Genomic DNA, 20,105 nt, shown 5'->3' with positions numbered 1-20,105 from the left:
TACGCTCGCATCCCTTCACAGCCCAATCAGCAGGCCGAGGCGGACGAAATGGACAAGCGACGGCCAACCAGGAGTCCAGGGGCGCCCGTTTTCGCTGACACAAACGGGATGTATCTCGAATGTATCCAAGGACGCCAACGGATGTGTCCAACCGCCGTCTAGCTGTATAACCCGGCCATGTACCCCGTCTATAGCGGTATATAAAGTAGCGTCTAAGTAGTGTAGGTCGTGTAAGCATGCAGGATTGTGGTGGTGGTATGGAAAGCAGATTACAGGTGGAAAAAAAGGGGCCCGCGATCGCCCCGGCGGGCCACCAACCGCCAACCCCCTTTCTCCTGAGAACAACAATTTCACCTCGTCGTCGCTCCTATCTCCAACCTCTCTCTCTCTCTTCCTCTCTTCCCCTTGCTCGACTCCGTTTGCCCTCGCCTTCACTTCTGCACTCGCTGTCCTGCGGTGCTTCGCCTGTTTCATTCTCCGTCTCTCGTTCATTGACCACCCTTGTCTTTCGTGGCTTCATAGCTTTAACCCTTTTTTTTCTTCGGCCACCACCCAACAGGACCATCCTTGCTCTCTCTCACACGCTCACCTCGACCGTCTTGCAGTCGCAATTGGATATTGAAGCAACGTACGCCGGCCTCGAGCTTTCTCCCTTCTCGCTGTCTCTATTTTTCTCCTTCCTCGCTGCTGCTTTTGCGTTGCTGACTGCGTATCTTCTAGGTCTCACCTTCTCCGACTACCACAAAAAGCGTTCTTCGCATTCCCTCTCGCCGTCGAGATAAATACTCCTTCACGATGGGTAAGCCTCGAGCCTTTCCCCCCTGACTTTGCATTCTGATCTGGTCGACCGGTTGGAGATTCTTTTTCGATGCGCTAGAGGTGTTCCTGTGCGACGCTGGACAGTTGATTCTTGAACAAATCGGCCATCACATTTTCCCTTTCCATCACTCGTTCTCTTTCCTTTGTTCAGGCTGGATAGAACGTATCCTAGCAGAATAAAAACTTGTAAAATACAAGAAGGTCTGGAATGATCAAGATGGACGACGAGGCTGCCATCAATGCCCATATCGTGGGCACGAATGTGCAGGCCGTTACTGTTCATGAGATTTTGCTAGACGCAGATAAACCTATATCTCCCGGAGTTCTTTACGAAATTACTCCTGACTCTGAATCTGACTATGACCGTGAAACTGACAATGATTCTCCCATCGAACCAGCTACGTCTAACGGTATCCCCACCCCTACTCGACCTTCGCCTGCTCCCCCTTCTCCCCATGTCTCTCCACATGTCGAACGCAGCAACCCCATGGGCCAGGGAGCGGCTCAGACCGTTAGTTCAAAGGACCCCAAGGCCGCTGCCCAGGCTGCCAGTGACATGAAGAACGTCGTCCGCCGAAAACTGGCCGGCTACGTTGGTTTCGCGAACCTGCCTAACCAGTGGCACCGCAAGAGTGTACGAAAGGGATTCAACTTTAATGTCATGGTCGTTGGTAAGTAGACTGCATATTTCGCATATATATACAGTATTAACAATGGCGTAGGCGAATCTGGTCTTGGAAAGTCTACCCTCGTCAACACCCTTTTCAACACATCCCTATATCCACCACGGGAACGCACCGGCCCAAGCCTCGATATCATCCCCAAGACCGTCTCCGTCGAGTCCATCAGCGCAGACATCGAAGAGAACGGTGTCCGCCTGCGCCTTACCGTTGTCGATACCCCCGGATTCGGTGACTTCGTCAACAACGACGACTCCTGGCGCCCAATTGTTGAGAACATTGAGCAGAGATTCGACGCCTACCTCGATGCTGAGAACAAGGTCAACCGCATGAACATTGTTGACAACCGCGTCCATGCTTGCGTCTACTTCATCCAGCCAACTGGCCACTCCTTGAAGCCTTTGGACATCGAAGTCATGCGCCGCCTGCACACCAAGGTCAACTTGATCCCAGTCATCGCCAAGGCCGACACCCTTACCGACGAAGAGATTGCCCTCTTCAAGCAGAGAGTATGCATTATTCCTCCTTTCTTTGATTTGTTTTCTGCAAATATGCTAATTACGGCCTAGATCCTTTCGGATATCCAACACCACTCCATCCAGATCTTCGAGGGTCCCCGCTACGAGCTCGATGATGAAGAGACCATCGCAGAGAACAAGGAGATCATGTCCAAGGTTCCCTTCGCCGTTGTTGGCGCCAACTCTGAGGTCACCAACAACGAAGGCCGCAAGGTCCGTGGCCGTCGCTACCCATGGGGTGTCATCGAAGTCGACAACGAAGAGCACTGCGACTTCGTCAAGCTCCGCCAGATGCTGATCCGCACACACATGGAGGAGCTCAAGGAGCACACCAACAACACCTTGTACGAGAACTACCGTTCCGACAAGCTTACCCAGATGGGCGTCACCCAGGACCCAAGCGTGTTCAAGGAGGTCAACCCAGCTGTCAAGCAGGAGGAAGAGCGTGCCCTGCACGAGCAGAAACTCGCCAAGATGGAGTCCGAGATGAAGATGGTCTTCCAGCAGAAGGTGCAGGAGAAAGAGAGCAAGCTCAAACAGTCCGAGGACGAGCTATTCGCCAGACATCGCGAGATGAAGGAGCAGCTCGACAGGCAACGCCAGGAATTAGAGGAGAAGAAAGCCCGTCTGGAAAGCGGTCGGCCGCTGGAAGACAAGATAAAGAGAAAGGGGTTCTCTCTTCGTTAAACCTCTACCTTGTTCTCTTTCCCTTCTCTTTCTTCCTTTCTTGGCTCCTTCGCTACGTATCAGTCCAGACCCAGTGTTTTTACTATCCTCTCTCGCTCTCTCGCTCTCTCTCTCTCTTCCTTTCACCTTCCAACCGCCTACTCGACTAATGGATCTAGCGCTCTCTGAGATATTTTCACTTGCGTCCGGAACAACTACGCCAATAACCCCTTCTCCATCATAACCACCACCTTACTTCACATTCATTCAATTCCCCCTTTACTTTATTATTGCTTTTTTTTGTTATTTTCTTTTCTTGTATTTCTCAGTACCCGTACTTCTGTTTTATTTAATGAATTCAATATCCGTTACCCCGAGTCTAACACACTTACTAACCTCGCCTCGCCATTACATCACACTGCGCCTGTGCTACACAATGCAACGGTTCTGGTCTGGAAGGGGAGGAAACTTGCCAAAAGTCCAAAAAAATTGAAAATGATCCTTACGGTGGCGATTGGGAGCAGGATCAGGATCAGGAACAACTGGACGGATTGGGTATGATAGGATAGCACGGTTGAGAAGGCAGATCACGATCCCTTCGTCTCTCTCTCTTTTTCTTATATCTCATTTTTGTTTCCTCAAACAGATTAATTAATTCTTTATGTCCCTTGGTTTTAAGCCAATGTACGCCCTCCTGCCCTGCCTGCTTTTTGTTTTTGCTTTGTTACTTTATATCCCTCCAACCGAAACTACTCTCCTCCAACTTTCACTTACTTTCTTGTCATGTATTAAGCCTAAGTTGTGTATGCTGGTGAGATAAGTTAGACACCTGGTCCCTCACACTCTCTACGTCTAGTCAATAAATTGATTCTATACCCTTTTATAGCTGCTTGCCTTTGTAGATGCTCATAGTTCTGTTTCTGTCGCATACAGGGAATATATATCGAGATGTCTTTCTCCTGTTCGAGATTCACCGCTTAATCCAAGATCTTGGACATCTACTCTATATATATCCCTGGATATAGCGGCTGTAGCGGCTGCATTCCATGTAAAAAAAAAAATAAGAATAACGGTCAGCTACCCGTTCATGTACACCCATATACATACCTCCGGTACAGTACTTTTTCTCAATGTGCCGCTTAATATCGAACGAACACTACCTCGCCTGCAGCCACATAGTACCCTGCCACCTCAGACACCCAGTACAACGCTGCCATGCGCCCAACGGCATCCGTTTCCGCAACCCAGACCCAAAGCGCGAGCCCGACAGGATACCGAGCTGGACCTGTTCTGAAGAAAGCTGGGTGACTGCCACCATAGACATGTTCGGGTCCTGTCCTGCCTGTGTCGAGGAGAGGGGGCGCAGAAGACGGCTGTTCAAGCGGCTCAACGAGATACGGGAGCGAGGTAGTGGACGGTGGACAATGCATGAGAAGGCCGTGGGGACGATCAAGATGTATTCCTGCGGTCATCAGCAGGTGTATATGAGGCCCGATGAGCTGCAGAGTTGCTTCTCGCCGTGTTTGCCTGTAGCTGGCGACGGACGTATCTACCGTGTCTCCGAGGTTGTTCATGGCATATCCGGGCCCAGAGATATCTATCAAGCGTGCCAGGGCGGTGGCGGTGGAGACGGTCAAGACGACGAGGAACAGGCTATAGAAGATGAAACATCATCGTCATCGTCCAGCACTCTCCGTGAAGATACGGTCTTTTCGTGGCGACGGTGGGAACAGCTGCCTCTCAGCTGCGAAACGAGCACGATCGCATGTCCCGACTGTCGACGGCGGGCTTCTCTCGTCCGTGAACTTGCCCACCGCGGGCTGGCGAGGCGCAAACCTCCCTTGTTGCTGATATTGTCCAAAGATGCTGAGAAGATAGATGAAAAATGTGGGATGAAGCCCTAAATGTTGTTTACCAGTTACATGTACCTGTACTTGAGATACTTAGTATCCTATATAAATAGATAGTGAATAGAGGTACTTTCTATACTAAAGAGGTACTAGTACCTGGAGTCAAACATGCCCACACTATGCAAACACATCAGCGAAGCCACCTTAGAACAACTTCGATCAACTTTGAACAACTCCTCGACCTTTGAACCTCGACATCAACTCTTCCATACTGCGAGAATCTGGCCGCCCTCACCACTGGATTCTCTTGCTGCACTCGTCTTCTCTCCAGCTATCGTTAATTACGCTCCTCTTGCTGCTTAAATGGCTCCTCCTCCCCCCGCAACACTGCCGCTGGCAGAGCGGCTCAAGATGCTGGCCCAGACACTACAGTATGCGACCACCCTCCCTGCTTCCAAACCCACGGCGAGATGCTTGACGAGATAGACGCTAACCTGCTTGATAGATTCGCTTGGTTTATAGGGTACGTTGATCCTGATTTTCGCCATTGCAGCTTGCTTCCACTTCTACGGTCTTGAGGCTGGGGATCGCACACCGCACTTATCTTTACCCTCCCCGAAGAGATATATTATTGCTTGCCGAGAAATATATGTTCTATTAAGCTAACTGTGGGTGATAGCCACTTTACTCTAATTCTTGCTGTGTTCCGGTACCTCCTATCGTGCATCACGTTCAGCACCTACACCACCGTTGCCCAAGGATCGTACCGTTTCGCTTTCGTTGCCGCGGCCGCTACCTATGGAATTGTCGTGTACAAGGGATACGTGGCCCGTGGACGTCTGGGAGGAAGCATTCCAAGCGTTATCATAAAGCTTGCTGGAGACGAGAACGTACAGTACTTGGGTAAGTTTATCAATCTTTTATACTGCAGCCTTGTTCAAATTTTAACTAACCCGGGAGTAGGGATGGCCCTTGTATGGCTATGTTCGCGACAGATTCTCTTCGCCCTGCTTCCATTCGCCATCTACTCCTTCTTCCACGTCGCCACGTATACCCGAACTTACCTGATTCCTACCTTCCAGCCTGCCCCCGCCGGCGAAGCTGGCCCTGCCTCTCCATCCGGCAGACCAGCCGCCGGTAAGGCATCTCCTCTGGCCGACAAGATCGGCCGCTTCGTCAAGACCTACTATGACACCAGCATGGCCATGGTAGCGGCCCTCGAGCTGTCCCTCCTGATCCGCCTGATTTTCACCGCTCTCACTTTTTCAAGCGGCAGCTGGGTTCTGCTCGTCATTTACTTCTGGTTCTTCCGCTCCCGCTACACCCAGAGCTCGTTCGTGCAGGCTGTCGTCGCCCACTCGACGGCCAGAATCGACGCCACCCTCTCCCACCAGAGTACCCCACCAGCTGTCCGCCAAGGATGGGAGGTCGTCAAGAACTCTGTTCGACAGCTGTACAATGTCACGGACCTGAAGCCATATCTTGCGCGCTTCCAGCAGCAAACACCTGGCAAAAAGCCACAGTAAATAAAATGCCAACTCGATGGGGGGTCTCGGCATTGGATGAGTGAGGGATTAGCACCAAACAAGCAAAAACAATCATAGTTCCTGGCTAGTGAGACCTTCACCACACGAATATAGCAACATCGCTATATTTTTATCCCACCCCATCCACCCTGCTGAACTCCCCAATATTATTCAACCTACTACCAACGACGTTACGTGAATTATACCCCTAACCTGGCCTGGCTGGCCTATTGGGCCTACTGAAAGAAGACGAAGAAGAAGAAGTAAACAGACGATTGAAGGGAGGATATCATTCTAAGCATGGAGTATAGGTTTACTCGTGATTCTACACCCCCAAAGAAGGCACGGAATGGCGTGTATCTTCTTTTGCAAATACATCCAGCCCCGGTTTTATGCTCGCCTCAAAATGACAAAAAAGAACATGGACATACCTGTGTACCTAATGCTAATGAAGAGGTGTTATGAGCTCTTTTCGTTTAAATTGTTTCCTGTTACCGCTTGTGAAAATCTTTTGTTATATCAATATAGGAAAAATCAACAACTTTGCATGTTATCCTTATCCGTAACCTTTCTCCGTCCTGATACATATACTCCGCCCATGCAGCGCGGATACACAGTCGACAGCACTCGCCCGACGGAGAAACCAGGTCTCAGCTGCTTTTATCTCCGACTTCTCTAGCACTTCCGCCAAAGCCGAGATATCAAAGTCAACAATGTTTCTTCCTTTTGCACTTTTTTTACTCGAAAAAGCTGATTATGTAATTTATATCCTTGAAACTCGCATTCTCATTGGCTATAACCCACTTATTCAGCCGGATAAAGACATGTTCCTGTTCCGTCGGATTTTGGGCAAAAGACGAAAAAGGTTGAAAAAAAAGACTGAGCAATTCGATATCTTCCGTTCGGGCGTGAACTACGTAGATACGCCGTTCTTCTGTCTTTTCTGTATAGATTCTTTAATAGACGTTTGCTGTTTATTCCTGTCTACCCACGCACGACCCAGAAACCCTCGCGGAAAACCAGCAATTGGAAGCTCCTCCTGACCGAATCTAGCTGATAGAAGCCACCCATATCTGATTATACCGGAACGCAGGAACGCTGTTTATCCAACTACCACTTCCTGGGCGGCGATGAGTCTGGTGTCGCGGATGTCAGACTTTTTCGCGACCTCAGACTCATCGACCCTCGCCGCGGCGTCGTCGTCGTCTTCTGGGGGATCCACGTTGGGTGATGGCGGTATGGGTTTGGGGGGTTTGAAAGCGGATAGCATATTGAGGAGAGAGGAGAGGATACATACTCAGCATGAAGAAAAGGACGTTCGGCCGCCGTATCTACATGTGGGTTGCCCCTAGAAAGGCTGCTGGTGCAGCGTTGAGGGATGGCTACGGCCTAATATTGCTAATTACTTTGCTAACGATGTCTTTCCATGTTAGTGTATGATTGCAGGTGGTATTGGTGGCACGAGTGGTGATATGCTGATGCATTCCCTGGATACGGTTAAAACGAGGCAACAAGGCGATCCGCATATCCCGCCCAAATACTCGTCCATGTCCTCATCATACGCAACTATATTTCGACAAGAAGGAATCCGAAGAGGCCTATATGGTGGTGTCACACCGGCTCTTTGTGGATCATTTCCAGGGACAGTCATATTTTTCGGCACATACGAGTATAGTAAGAGGTGGATGTTAGATTTGGGTATAAATCCGTCATTGGCATATTTGGCTGGAGGTAAGCTACCCTATCTTCTACGGTTTTGCGTTGATAAGGGCTAAAATGAACTCTTCGTGGTAGGATTTATTGCCGATTTTGCTGCATCGTTCGTCTATGTGCCATCCGAAGTATTAAAAACAAGGCTGCAGCTCCAAGGGAGATATAACAATCCATTCTTCAAGTCTGGCTACAACTATAGATCTACCGCCGATGCATTTCGGACCATCGTTCGACAAGAAGGCTTCTTTGCACTCTACTCCGGCTTCAAGGCCACCCTTTTCCGTGACATGCCATTCTCCGCTTTACAATTTGCATTTTATGAACAAGAGCAGCAACTGGCCAAACGCTGGGTTGGACAAAGAGATATTGGTTTCTCCCTGGAAGTACTAACTGCCGCAACGGCTGGTGGTATGGCGGGTGTCATCACCTGTCCCCTTGATGTCGTCAAAACCCGAATACAGACGCAGCAAAATCCAGACGCCTTGCCTTCAGCCCGGCCAGCCATATCAAGCACAGCCGGCGACGCGCATAAATCGGCCCGCTTGCAGGCCGCGGCCACGGCCACGGCCTCAACCTCGACCTCAACCTCGACCACACCACCCTCGTCACAAACACGATTCATCTCTACTTCATCTCCGTCGACATCAACTGTCAAACCCGGTGCAGCAATCCTGCACACCTCATCGATATTAACGGGGCTAAAACTGATATATAAGACAGAAGGCGTTGCTGGTTGGTTCAGGGGAGTCGGGCCACGATTCCTCTGGACCAGCATACAGAGCGGAACCATGCTGGTCCTCTACCAGTACTTCCTCAAGCAACTGGAATCATATCAAGAGCTGAGCGAGCTCCGAAGCGCGTTGATATGAAACAGACCATCCACCTTTTGCATGCACAGTATTATCAAAACGAATGCCCACTTGAAGGGAGGCGGGCGGGCGTCCGAGGGACCGGCGTTTTATGGGGGGCTTTTAGAATAGATCTAATGCCTGGTTGCATCTTGCTGATTGTATATTTTGAGAGAACGCTGTACGATACACTACTAATTAATGTCCGAAGACATCTCTATCATCGCCGTCTTTCTTCTACTCGTGGATGGACAAAGAATGTCCCGATCGGGAACTGGGGGAGGGAAACACGCTAGTAAACAGAAATGTAAACAACAACGTCAAACAATAAAAAGTCGCCCGGCCACCCCACGGAACAACATACTTCTCTCTTACACGCCCGCGAACACCACCCTGCGTATTCCACCCTGCCTCTATTGCTTTATATATAGCCCACGCATCTTCATAACTACGCTAGAACGTGTCGCTTACCTCCCGCGATCCAGTCTATACCACCATCGCTACACCATGTCGGCTGTTCTACCGTATCTTCGCGCGCTCAAAAAGAGCGACCTTGTCGATTTGGCCGAAGAAGCAGACCTGAACGAGTGCGTTTTAGCCCGTGTACGATCGTTATTTGTCTAGAATGGTGTCCTCTAACGTCGTCGTCCTGCTAGTTTCGCCGACCTCAAGAAGAACGAGCTCGCCGTCGCGCTCGACACCCATCTCACCGAGAACCGATCCAGCCTGTCTCACCAGCCAAAGCTGAGCGAATACTACAGACGACTGGCGCAGCCGCCGCGTGGATCGCCTATCAAGAGGGAACCAAAAGCAGAGGTCTCCTCGCTCGACGGCTCGGTGAAGCGGTCAACACGTACACGGCGATCTATCAAGCCCAAGGAAGAAGTCGAAGCAACGTACGCGTCTCGCCAGGCATACCCAGCGTGTCCGTTATCCTTAGATGTAGTTACTAACTGGCGCATGTAGAGACTATTCCGATGAGGCTTCGGACAAATCCTCCCCACCGCCTGATGCAGCTCCAGCTGTGATTCAGACCCCGGCGCGTCCAGCACTCAAGTTCCCTTCGCTACCACCATCTCCAGCCGTGGTTACGGACGCAATTGATAGACAGACCACTAGAGTCCGCAAATCCGTATCAGAAGCATGGGACCAGTCTGGTATGACCGAGCGTACCTACACGCTTCGTTCATGGCTAAGTAGCGTGAACGCCATCCAAACTCTGATCACCGCTTTCGAACTGTTCGGCGTATTAAACGAGGTCATGCCATGGAAGTACCTAACCACCATCCCTGCGACGGAGAGCTTGAACCTGCCTGAGATTGCGATCAAGATCCCAGATCTGTTTGTCCTTTTGACCGCGTCTTTCTGGTCTCCATTTTTGCTCTGGGTCACCACCAGCATCGCCTTGCCATCGATTGTCGCGTATTTTGTCAACATCAACCTGAAGATGAGCCAGTCTGCCGGTCACTCCGCCAGTGCGCGTCGAACGGCTGCCTCCTCGGCGCAGGATAAGTGCAAGGCCTGCGGCGACCCGTTGGTATTCAACGTATCGAAGGCGTTGGTGGCCGCTCTTGTCTATGGCCAGGGTTTCAACTTCTGGGACCTGTTCAGTGCCATGTCTCTCCAGAGAGTATCTGGTGCAGTTCCAGGAGGCGTAACCGGCCTGCTGACGGGCTCAGCTCTTTGCACGCTAGGAAGCCTCTATGAGGCTATCTTGAGGAAGTAAGCAAATCTGAAGTGTTGAGACACTTTCACCCTGATGCATCATCGAACCGATTGGATTTCTGGTAAAATCTCAGGGTGGCCCGGCCGCCCTTACGACAATCGCTAGAGATACGATGAATGCAATTCTTGGATCATCTTGGTTTACTCACGACGCGTTTATGCTGGTACTGGTTATCGTGTCCTTATTTTTTTTGATTTTTACATGCTGGAAACGGCTTTCATCGTTAGTGGTTGAATCGGTTCTCTTTTTCTGCTTTTGTCCACTCCCCCATTGTCCCTATCCCTCGAACTCACTACTCACCCCGTTGCCTCTCCTCTGGTAGAGAACGACTGGGCTATTGTTATATATATATAATGCCTCCCCTGTTCTGCGCCCTCTCCTATTTCCCTATCTTACTTTATAGGCTGGTTTATGTATTGGCTACGTTTTGATCACTGGTTTGGTTCGGTGTTAGTTCCTATTTTCCCTTTTCCCTTTCCCTTTTCTCATTGTCTCTAGAAGTCAACGTTATCCTTCGCTATCTGCTATCTACAGATACAAAAAGGGGGATAACTTGTGAGAACAATAGGTAGAGCCCTCTATAACGTGTCCCTTGAAGTTCCTTAGTCCGTTCTTGTTGTTTACACTTCCCATCATGCTCACATGGCTTGTTTAACCGTGCTGTATATGGATTCCCTTTTCATCAACGAGCCTTCGTTTAGATTGGCGTATGAACTATATGGCCCGGTGTTAGTCTTAATTGCTAGCTGGTCATTACTCTACACGATACCCTTGAATGACTATAGGTACTGATATCATTGCTCTACGTCTCCCAACCCACCCCGAGTCTATACAAGCGAACTTTGAATAAGTAAATAGAGAATAAATATAATACATGAAATTCTATTCGTCTCCGCTCTTTTATATATCTAGTTGTACAGGTTGTTTTTTTTACAACTTCGTTGGTCTTTCTCCATCTAGATAAGAAAATCAAGGACAGCTCTCACCCAGTACTCCCCACGCTTTCACCAAAAGGGACATGTAGCATATATCTGGCAGGCCAAAATACTGAGACGGTCTTGCATGTTCGGTAACTTCGATAGGCTTGTATTTTCCTGTGTCTGCCGTATATCGTCTATAAAGGCAGCCTAGTTCTTTGAAACCGTTGATTCAATGCTATTTAGCTCCTTCGAGATCGCTTCATGTAGTTTGTCCTTGGCCGGCTCGGCTTCAGCTTGTTCCTTGGTAGCAGCTGGTACAGCATCTAATCCTTCTACGGACGATTTTTGTTCGGCTTCCCGTTCAGAGGCGATATGCTCTTCTAATTGGGCATCCACTTCTTCATCGTCAAGCTCGTTGCCGTAAATTTCAGGGTGTTGTCGGAAACAATCTTGCATGCCCCTAAAAAATAAAGTGAGGACCCGTTAGTATAATATTCTAATACAAACGTTGAACCCTCTACCTTGTATGAGCTGTAGGGGGATAAGCGGGATAGGGATACGAACTTGAATTTCTCAATGCAATCCATTCCCTTTGGTTCTTCCTCGGAGAATACGAAACAGGAAAACGCAGCTCTGAATTCCTCTCCACAGGGCCCATGTGCCATGCCACCTAAGCAAGGGCAATCCCAATTAATTTCTCCAGTTTCTGGGTTGAATGCACCCTCTTGACCTGCTTCCTTCTCGAGATCACCCGCAGACACCGGTGGCTGTTCGCTTCCCACAGCTGGAGCCCCCGTCTCAGCCGAAGCAGCTATTGACGGCTCATCGGATGGTGACTGTTTGGGTTTCGAGGGTTGAGGAGTTGGCTGCGCTTTCGGCTTCTTTGCGGCCGCTAACGACTCAATTGTAGGCGAAGCGGCTGCGTCTTGCGATTTCGAGGAATATCCGGCGTTATTTACGACTTATAGTTCCGGCAAGGTCAGTTCAGTTACCACCAGTGGATAATTTAGACGACTGCTGTAGCTGTACTTACGAGGGGGCTCTTCAGCGAATATAGGGCTTGTGTTATAATAGTAAACGGCACCCGCGGCAAGGCCCCATCTCACTACTGTACTTCTCCATCCCTGTTTCTTCTGTACTGGCGATGGTGCATCGCTAATCCATCTCCGACTTTGCGCAAATCGAAGTTGTTGTGTAGCTGGCGTACCACGGAGCAATGATCTCGACGCGGATCGGAACATGATGAAAGGAGAAAAGAAGGAAAATTAATATAAAAGCTTAGAACGACAAGATCAACAACGAATCAAATTCATTGGGTTTAAAAAAGTGAATGACTGGACTGAATGGGCGATTGGATATCTTTCTGTCTCTTCTCCCGACCTCGATTGTTAATCACGGAGAAAATTGGAGATTATGTAAGCATCATCCGGATAAATATTCGCCGAAGAACCCGAGATCCCGTTTGGGAAATATCAAACGTCGGACAGGATGGAAGACGAACAAAAAGCATCAAGAGACTCGACTTCTGATATTTCTCTAGCTGCGAGGTGATAAAACCAGTGGATACAAGATGCAGTGGCACCCCGCTCAGTTCTTTTCCGATGATCCTCCATCCGTCCCATTTGCCTTGCTAGTTCTTAACCAGCCTATCAATCAGAATGCATTTAAACTACTCAAAAGACACGGTGCGACGGCAACATACTGATACCCTTGAAGCTCTACAGCCCTATAAGGCCTAGATGTAGTTTGTTCCTTGATGACGACTAACTAACTTCAACAGCATGTTTCATAATATGTGCTGATGGCGGGGCTAATCGATATTATAGCCTAGCGAAGAGTATTGGCCTAGAGAGCACTGAGGTATGCAATGCTCTAGTAATATGCTCTAGCGTATATATCAGAAATGCTCAATGTGCTAGTATCTGACTTGAAGATTAGCTTCCCGATGCCATTGTTGGAGACCTCGATTCCATCCATGTCGATGTTCGAAGGCACTATGAGAGCCATGACGTAACGATAATCGAGAATCCAGACCAATATTCTACAGATTTTATGAAATGTCTTAGTTATCTTGCAGATAATTGTGCGGATATACTTAGCTCTGCGCCGCAGAGAGGGCATGATAGTCAGGGCTCCGGCTCTCAAAAAGAGAGTGAACAGTTGGATGTGATCGTATTTGGGGGCTTAGGTGGGCGTGTTGACCAGGGATTCGCTCAGATCCACCACCTCTTCTGCGCCACCCCTCCCGCCTCTGTGCAGATTACAAGGCCGAATGGGAAGATATATCTTATATCTGAAGAAAGCATCTCATTTTTTCTACACCAGGGTGAGAACACAATACTTACCCCTGGAGGGTCATCTCTCGAAAAGGCCACGGGTGTCAATAAATGTGGGAATTTGGATAGCAGCAATACAGCCATCCATTTGTGTTTCTCGGAAAATATAGGGATTATACCCATTGGTGGTCCGTCCCTGATAACTACCCAAGGTTTAGAATGGGATGTGCATAACTGGAAGACGGATTTTGGGGGCCAGTTAAGCACGAGTAACCATATAAGAGCTGATGTGGTTCAGATTGAGACCTCAACTCCAGTACTTTTTACGGTGGAGCTAGCGCCTAGATTGAAGCGTGAGACGTCAAGCGTTTCGATATAGGGGTTTTTAACGCATTGGGGTATTTTAAGGAGCATCTTCTCTGATAGTATCGATGAACGACTGTACAAACGGGGCTTCCCAATTCCAAACACGACATTCCAGTGCGGTGACTAGTTGTTGCCGCCCTTTACATTTTTGGTATGAGTACCATAAGTTGTCGTCGTCGTTACTGGACAACAAATGCTGTTATTGGCGGGTTTATTCCAGCTTCCTGCCTCGAAATATTCAAGCGGGTGCGTTTAATTATTCAAACTTCGAATGGAAGAATGGATAGATGTGTTGTGGATTTCCCTTCACTTGCTCCACTGTCATAGTCAGAGTGGTGATGCCAATTTGTATGCATTCATGCCCCATCTCTCGCTCGGGTTTACTATAGCTGGGGCTGGAGCCGAGCCATATATTAAATAATCTTTTTCTACCCTCATACATACAATTTTCTGGATTTGCTAGATTGTGTTAAAAAGGTGTGATTAGATGAGAAGTTTTAGTCAAGTTATCATTCTACTACGTATGAAGAATTTTGTTTTGAATATTCTCTAGAATTTCTGATACAAGTCGCATTACAACAACTCTCTTCAAAACGAGCCCTTTCACATCTGGTGGCAACGTAAGAGTCGCGTTCTTGAGGTCAGATGCTGATGAACCACAGGGAAAGTTGAGAAGTAAGAAACGGAATATAAGAAATAGGTGAAGGAGGGTAATTGATAGCGTTGCTCCGTCATAGCGTTACCACAATAGCACTCGCTTCCTCATCCACTCGTTAACAACTTCCCACCTAAACACTCCTTCAAAACGCTCCTTTTAAATGGTCACCAGTAGCGGCAGGTGGACTTGCGATCTAGACGATGGGTTAACTGGAGTAGACCTCTGGGCCTGGACACGTCTCTGGAGCAGTTTTCGTATTCCGAGGCCCATTCGGCTGAGGCCAGGGCCCGTACAACGTCACTCCTCTATTTATTCCAAGGTTGGATCCGATATATTCGTCGACGCGCGTGATGTTCGATCGTACCGAGGTTGGGCATGTGTAATAAAGCGAGGAGTTATGTTAACAAGACCCCAGGGTCGATTTCCAGGGTATCTATGAGGAGGTATTAGGCTAATTAACGGTTACCAGGGAAAAATTTCAGGTCCTAAAGCGAAATTCCATTGCACGAAGAGCCTCTCCAGGCCCAACGCACAAGTTGGGGAAATAATTAGCAAATGTCCTCGGCCAAAAATCATTGTTGAGTGTCTGAGTATATCATTTCTGAACTGGGATGTCTCGATCTATCTGATCTAGATGGTGTGAGCATTAAAATTGTTTTCCGTACCAGTCAACATCGCTCAGTTGTAATTTACGAGCACGGAATCCACTGCGGGCCGCTTTATCGTTTCTCGGGTCGCGGTGGGAAGTTCGCTTTTCGGAACCTTTGACTGAGCCTTTAGTATTGGGGTTCTTTTGTAGTATGAATAACTGGGTTGAGGAAATGTTGGTATCACCGTCATTGCTGTCATTGTCGTCACCAAGATCATAGTTCAGTACTAGATTTTTGATACGTTGCTGTTCTTCGCGCTCCGCTTGTTGTTGTGACTTCATCGCAACCGCAAAGCTAGAGTCGGAAGGGAGATCGATAGTGCGCGTCTGAGCACATAAAAATTAGCGACACTTCCATGTTATGAAAGATATATCATAATATAGTAGCTCACCTGCTGGCGATTTCCCCGCTTGGTCATAAGAGAAAATGGCATTGTATTGGAAGGTATCGGGGTGGACTCTTTGGGCTCTTCTACAGCTGCCGTATCACGGGGGTTTGCACGCTTCATGGGCAGCGGAACGTCGAACATCGTTTTACGTTCGAATTTTCGGGATTCTACACTCTCTGAAATCATCTTTTCGAAGGCTCTGTCAAACTCAGCTTCGGCTTGAGGGTCACGCTCTTCTTCCTGTCGAGAAACGAAGATCTGCTCTTCCTCTGATTCGGATTCGTTGTCATTATCCGGTTCGTTGGCCGTGACCTAGTGAGAGGTTGGTAACAGTTTCGGTGGTAGCGAGGGATTGAACATACCTCTGCTTCATCGGTGGACTCTTCATCGACATCAGGAGCTCCGTCATCCTCGATATCGTCAGAGGAGGAGGAGCTCTCTGCTTCATCTTCAGGGTCTGGTACTTTGTCAGCTTCTTGAACCTGATAGTTTTGTGCGACTGCTTCAGCAAAGAGCTTGGTAGCCTCTGTAAAGTCTGCAGCAAACTTCCACTGGGGACGGGTTAGAGCGAATGTGTCTTGGATGACAAAGTCGACATCCATAGGAATGGGATCCTTGGTATGTAGATAGTACTTAAATTCCGTTCGTTAGTAGAGGCTTGGTTATAGAGGCCTAAATATCTTGCATATATATACCTGGAAAAAGGTTAAGAAAAAGTCGAGTTTCTTCTTTGCGCTGCCACGATCAAAACAGACACCGCATGTGTCTAGAATGGTACAAACCAAACGAATACGGAAGTAATCATCTGGCATGTCCAGTGGATTTATTTTACCAGGAGAAGGTGTGCCACCATCTGATTGGAGGTGTTAGTAAAGCGCGAAAGAGGAAATTTCACCTATTGAATAGCTTACCGTGTCCGTAAGTGACAATGCGGTAAAGCGTGTCAAAAATCACCGGCGAGTCGACCATCTTGTAGTTATAAAGTTCTCCCAGATATTTGACGTCTGAAATACGCTCCTGATTGAATTTGAAATCGTTGTGCTCGAGGCCAATGGTGATTCTCTCAAGGACATTGTCGATGACACCAATCACAAAGGCCTGGTGGTAACGGTATAGCGCACTGATAAGGATTGCAAGAAGGTGAATGTTTCCATACTTGATTTTACCTGGCTTGCTGAATATACGCTCAAGAATACCGACCACCTGAGATTGAGTTAGCGAACGATGTATAAGATAAACGTAGCAAGATACATGCTTACCTCTGGTTCTTCCCAGTGTAGCTTGCGAATGGATTTCAGAACCTTGGTATAATTTCGCTTATTCATATCCAAATACATCAACTTTCGAATGAACAGCTCCATCGGTGTGCGTTCCTTCTGCTGAATAGCTGGTCTAGGCGGAGGGTCAACGTAGTACATTGCGTTTTCAATAATCATCCTCTCCTGCTGCCCAAGGTGCTGCGCAGATTTCTTTCGCCCAAGGGTCTCCAAGAAGGATGCCATTCTGGGAGCAGTCTCAGGATTCCTTAACAGATATCTTCCGCAGTTCTCCAGCAGATTACCCATGATTTCGATGTTCATTCGGGAAAACTCGTCGAGGCTCACTTTGAAGCAGTGGAAGATAACATGTTCTGGGACAACGCCGAATTTCGTGAGTTCAGCCAGGTATCTGATGTTACTTGTGCGAACCTGGCCCAGAAATTCTTTCTGCTTCCGGCGCTGAAGGCTGCGGAACTCCTCGTCGAGGTATGTGATTAGTCCCTGAGGTACGTCCGGAAGGTATTGGCCAAGTGTAGCTACAAGGCGTGCATATAATGGCAGAAGGTCAGAACGACCCTTTGGCACTTCTTGGATAGCTTTGACCAGGCGATTACGAGATGCCTTCGAATTCAAGAAACAGAAATCCAGGGCCAGTTGATCGACGGCATCCTTATTCGCTAACTCAGGGAGCTTTGAGAGCAATGCGTCGACTTGTGCACCGACTGACTTGTTGGCTATGGCGGTAGCTGGTTCTTCGGATTCTTTGATGCCGGAATCGGCCGCTGGAGCATCAACTTTGCTGGCTCCATTAGATCCGGGAGCAACACCATTTTGCGCTTCATTCTCCGTTTTGCCTTTGGCCTGGTCATCACCGTCTGGCTTCTTCTTTTTCCCATCTTCGAGAAGAACTGCAGGGACCTTTCCTTTGAAATCGGCTAGATTTTCATAGAAACGCCTTTCTTCCTCGTCCTCCCAAATGCCTGCTCCTTCGCCTTGCCCGCGTAGGTACTCGCCTGTCTTCACAAGCCCAATACTTCCACTCACTGCACCGTCTGAGGCTTCCTTTTCGGCTAAGTCGGGCATTTCTGAGCCTAGGATCTCGCATAGAGACTGCGTATTTGACACTAGTTTTTCATGTGTCTTTGTCTGCTTCTCGAAATTCGACTGGCGGTCTTCAAGGATCTCACCACTTTTCACGTATGCCTCCGCGTTTCGACGACTCTGGTTAGCAAGCGCCTTTTGGTCTCGGCTGACATGCTTCTTCACGTCCTCGAGATACCTGTTCAACACATTCTTGAAACGTATCTGAAGCTTATCAGAGATCAGAGGTGGGTCGTCTGTTTGATATGCGTTTGTCGGAGATTCGTCACCGGACGCAGCTCCATGTCCTTCCTTGGAGCCTTCTGTAGTTGCACCATTTGCCTCAACTGTTTTTCTCCCCTCCTCAAGAGCCTTGACTCCCAGTATATCCCAGCTATATGTTCTCGCAAAGAGCAGAGCTAACGGTAAATTAATATGCTCTCTATCATAGCCAAGTAGATCCTTTAAAACTTCAAGGGGGAACGGTTCCTCGTCCTTGTCCTGATTTGGCTTGGAGGATGATTGCAACTGTCGAGGTTTGGCGTTTCCATCAGGTCCCTTTCCACCTATAGTTGGTCCAGAATCTTTGCCCTTTCCGGCGGAATCATCTGGCCTCTCTACATCATCCAAGCTTCGAAGGAGTCCAACGAGCCAGAATTCCGTCACAACACGGAGTAGAACTCGATGCCGGGACAGACGTTCCTTCTCTTCCCGCTCACGAACATCTTGAGTCCAGGCTTTAAGTTGCGCTTTATCTGGTGACGTCAGGCCACGGCCCAGGTTCCATGCCAGTCGCTTCGTAAATTCGTCAGGGCCAAAACGCTGGTGAATCGCACTGGCTATTTCTACGCCAGCCGCTATTTCCCCTGGCGTCTTCAGCTTGCAAAGGCCTTCATAGAGCGCCGAAATGATTTCCGAGAGATATTTATGTAGGGAAAGCGAACGAACGTCGGTGATAAACGTGGAGAGAGCCGAAGCTGTGATTCCAGTGCGGAGACGTTTGATGAAGGCGGTGTTCTTCTTTAGAGAAGAATCCAAGGATTTGCTAACTTCGAAGACATCTGTGTGGAAGAAAAGACAATTCTTGAATCAGTATTTCGCGTAATCTTAGAGGAAGAAGCGCTCATGCTAGTCATTGCATGGTCAAGCTAGAATATGACGATACCTGTCTCTCCCGCCCATACGGCTGCGTTCAAATCCCGGAGCTCTCCTATTGCACACATTAGCCCCTATCCAGCACAGTCATCCATAAGCACAGCGTTAAAAATGTCAGAATATCACGTACTCTTCCTTGCGCGCTCCATGTTCCACTCCCACAGACGCTTAGATCCCGTCCAGATACAGGCCCAATAAGGTTCCCCGGCTCTTCAAAGATATATGGAAGGAAACGGAACGTGAGAGTTATGTGCCACATTAGGCAAAGAGACAAGGGCGAAGAACAATCTGAGAGGAAGATAACTGCGAGTATAGAGTGTGTTGGAGGATACAGGAACTCGCCGGGCGGAGCGTACCTCCAACGAGTTTACTAGTTGGGGCAATACCTTGGTAAGGTCCCCCCCTCCCGGCTACGGAATAGAAATACAGCGCTTCCTCAAGGCTACGTAGAATTAAATTGGATCAAACCCTAGAGCAGCTATTTAGAGTGAATCCGGGCCAATTCCAGCTTTATCTATGGGAAAACACCCGCCAAAACGCCGATAATTGAAGCATTTTGTTTCGTGACATTTAAATCGCAGGCCATGCAGGCTTATGTAATATCATATTTTTTTTAAAGTTTGGACTGTTTGCACTTTGATTACGTGATAAAGATTCTCGTCTCTTATTGGTTATTACTTAGCAATGAAGCACATGATCTATAGGTAGCTTATTATATTGATCTCCCGTGACTTATCTCATATGACTAAGCAGTAAATTTCCTGATTAGGAATAGCATTTATTATAAATTAGCTGAGTCATATTATTACTGCTATATACCAATACCTGCAACCCCAGCCAATAGTATGCTAATATATATATAATACATGTATTATTCCAGCATATAACCAGTGCCGTTATATAGCTTGTAATGTATTATAAAAGCGGCATGCATTAGCTTTGTGTTCCCAAAAGGGAAGTACTCAACCAACAACAACACTGTTGAAGTTCTCGTTCATCCTTCACAT

At 48.3% G+C, this 20,105-nt stretch overlaps 7 protein-coding genes across 7 annotated transcripts; 5 read left to right on the top strand and 2 right to left on the bottom strand.

Annotated features, from left to right (window-relative positions):
* Window positions 1-1,027: 1,027 nt before the first annotated feature.
* On the top strand, window positions 1,028-2,704 carry GIQ15_02119 (uncharacterized protein; the record flags this gene model as incomplete). Its single annotated transcript, XM_033549536.1, has 3 exons — window positions 1,028-1,490; window positions 1,542-2,008; window positions 2,069-2,704. The coding sequence occupies 3 exons, from the start codon at window positions 1,028-1,030 to the stop codon at window positions 2,702-2,704; spliced, it is 1,566 nt and encodes a 521-aa protein (XP_033406697.1).
* A 1,109-nt stretch (window positions 2,705-3,813) lies between these two features.
* GIQ15_02118 (uncharacterized protein) lies at window positions 3,814-4,587 on the top strand (the record flags this gene model as incomplete). Its single annotated transcript, XM_033549535.1, has 1 exon — window positions 3,814-4,587. The coding sequence occupies one exon, from the start codon at window positions 3,814-3,816 to the stop codon at window positions 4,585-4,587; it is 774 nt and encodes a 257-aa protein (XP_033406696.1).
* Window positions 4,588-4,896: 309 nt separating this feature from the next.
* GIQ15_02117 (endoplasmic reticulum protein) lies at window positions 4,897-6,059 on the top strand (the record flags this gene model as incomplete). The annotated part of the gene is made up of 4 exons (XM_033549534.1): window positions 4,897-4,964; window positions 5,039-5,056; window positions 5,213-5,436; window positions 5,497-6,059. The coding sequence occupies 4 exons, from the start codon at window positions 4,897-4,899 to the stop codon at window positions 6,057-6,059; spliced, it is 873 nt and encodes a 290-aa protein (XP_033406695.1).
* A 1,130-nt stretch (window positions 6,060-7,189) lies between these two features.
* GIQ15_02116 (solute carrier family 25 member 38) lies at window positions 7,190-8,641 on the top strand (the record flags this gene model as incomplete). Its single annotated transcript, XM_033549533.1, has 3 exons — window positions 7,190-7,396; window positions 7,493-7,733; window positions 7,854-8,641. The coding sequence occupies 3 exons, from the start codon at window positions 7,190-7,192 to the stop codon at window positions 8,639-8,641; spliced, it is 1,236 nt and encodes a 411-aa protein (XP_033406694.1).
* Window positions 8,642-9,127: 486 nt separating this feature from the next.
* GIQ15_02115 (uncharacterized protein) lies at window positions 9,128-10,346 on the top strand (the record flags this gene model as incomplete). Its single annotated transcript, XM_033549532.1, has 3 exons — window positions 9,128-9,207; window positions 9,277-9,516; window positions 9,587-10,346. 3 exons carry the CDS (start codon window positions 9,128-9,130, stop codon window positions 10,344-10,346), a joined length of 1,080 nt encoding a protein of 359 aa, XP_033406693.1.
* A 1,127-nt stretch (window positions 10,347-11,473) lies between these two features.
* GIQ15_02114 (uncharacterized protein) lies at window positions 11,474-12,507 on the bottom strand (the record flags this gene model as incomplete). The annotated part of the gene is made up of 3 exons (XM_033549531.1): window positions 11,474-11,726; window positions 11,774-12,227; window positions 12,300-12,507. The coding sequence occupies 3 exons, from the start codon at window positions 12,505-12,507 to the stop codon at window positions 11,474-11,476; spliced, it is 915 nt and encodes a 304-aa protein (XP_033406692.1).
* Window positions 12,508-15,212: 2,705 nt separating this feature from the next.
* GIQ15_02113 (nonsense-mediated mRNA decay protein 2) lies at window positions 15,213-19,247 on the bottom strand (the record flags this gene model as incomplete). Its single annotated transcript, XM_033549530.1, has 8 exons — window positions 15,213-15,542; window positions 15,608-15,916; window positions 15,967-16,218; window positions 16,387-16,457; window positions 16,516-16,807; window positions 16,864-19,004; window positions 19,109-19,153; window positions 19,229-19,247. 8 exons carry the CDS (start codon window positions 19,245-19,247, stop codon window positions 15,213-15,215), a joined length of 3,459 nt encoding a protein of 1,152 aa, XP_033406691.1.
* Between the last annotated feature and the right edge of the window lie 858 nt (window positions 19,248-20,105).

This window comes from Arthroderma uncinatum (assembly GCF_011692745.1).
Source record: "Arthroderma uncinatum strain CBS 119779 chromosome Unknown scaffold2, whole genome shotgun sequence".
NCBI classification, from domain to species: Eukaryota; Fungi; Ascomycota; class Eurotiomycetes; order Onygenales; family Arthrodermataceae; genus Arthroderma; species Arthroderma uncinatum.
Note: the sequence above shows the minus strand (reverse complement) of the source record. Positions and strands in the feature narration are given on the sequence as shown.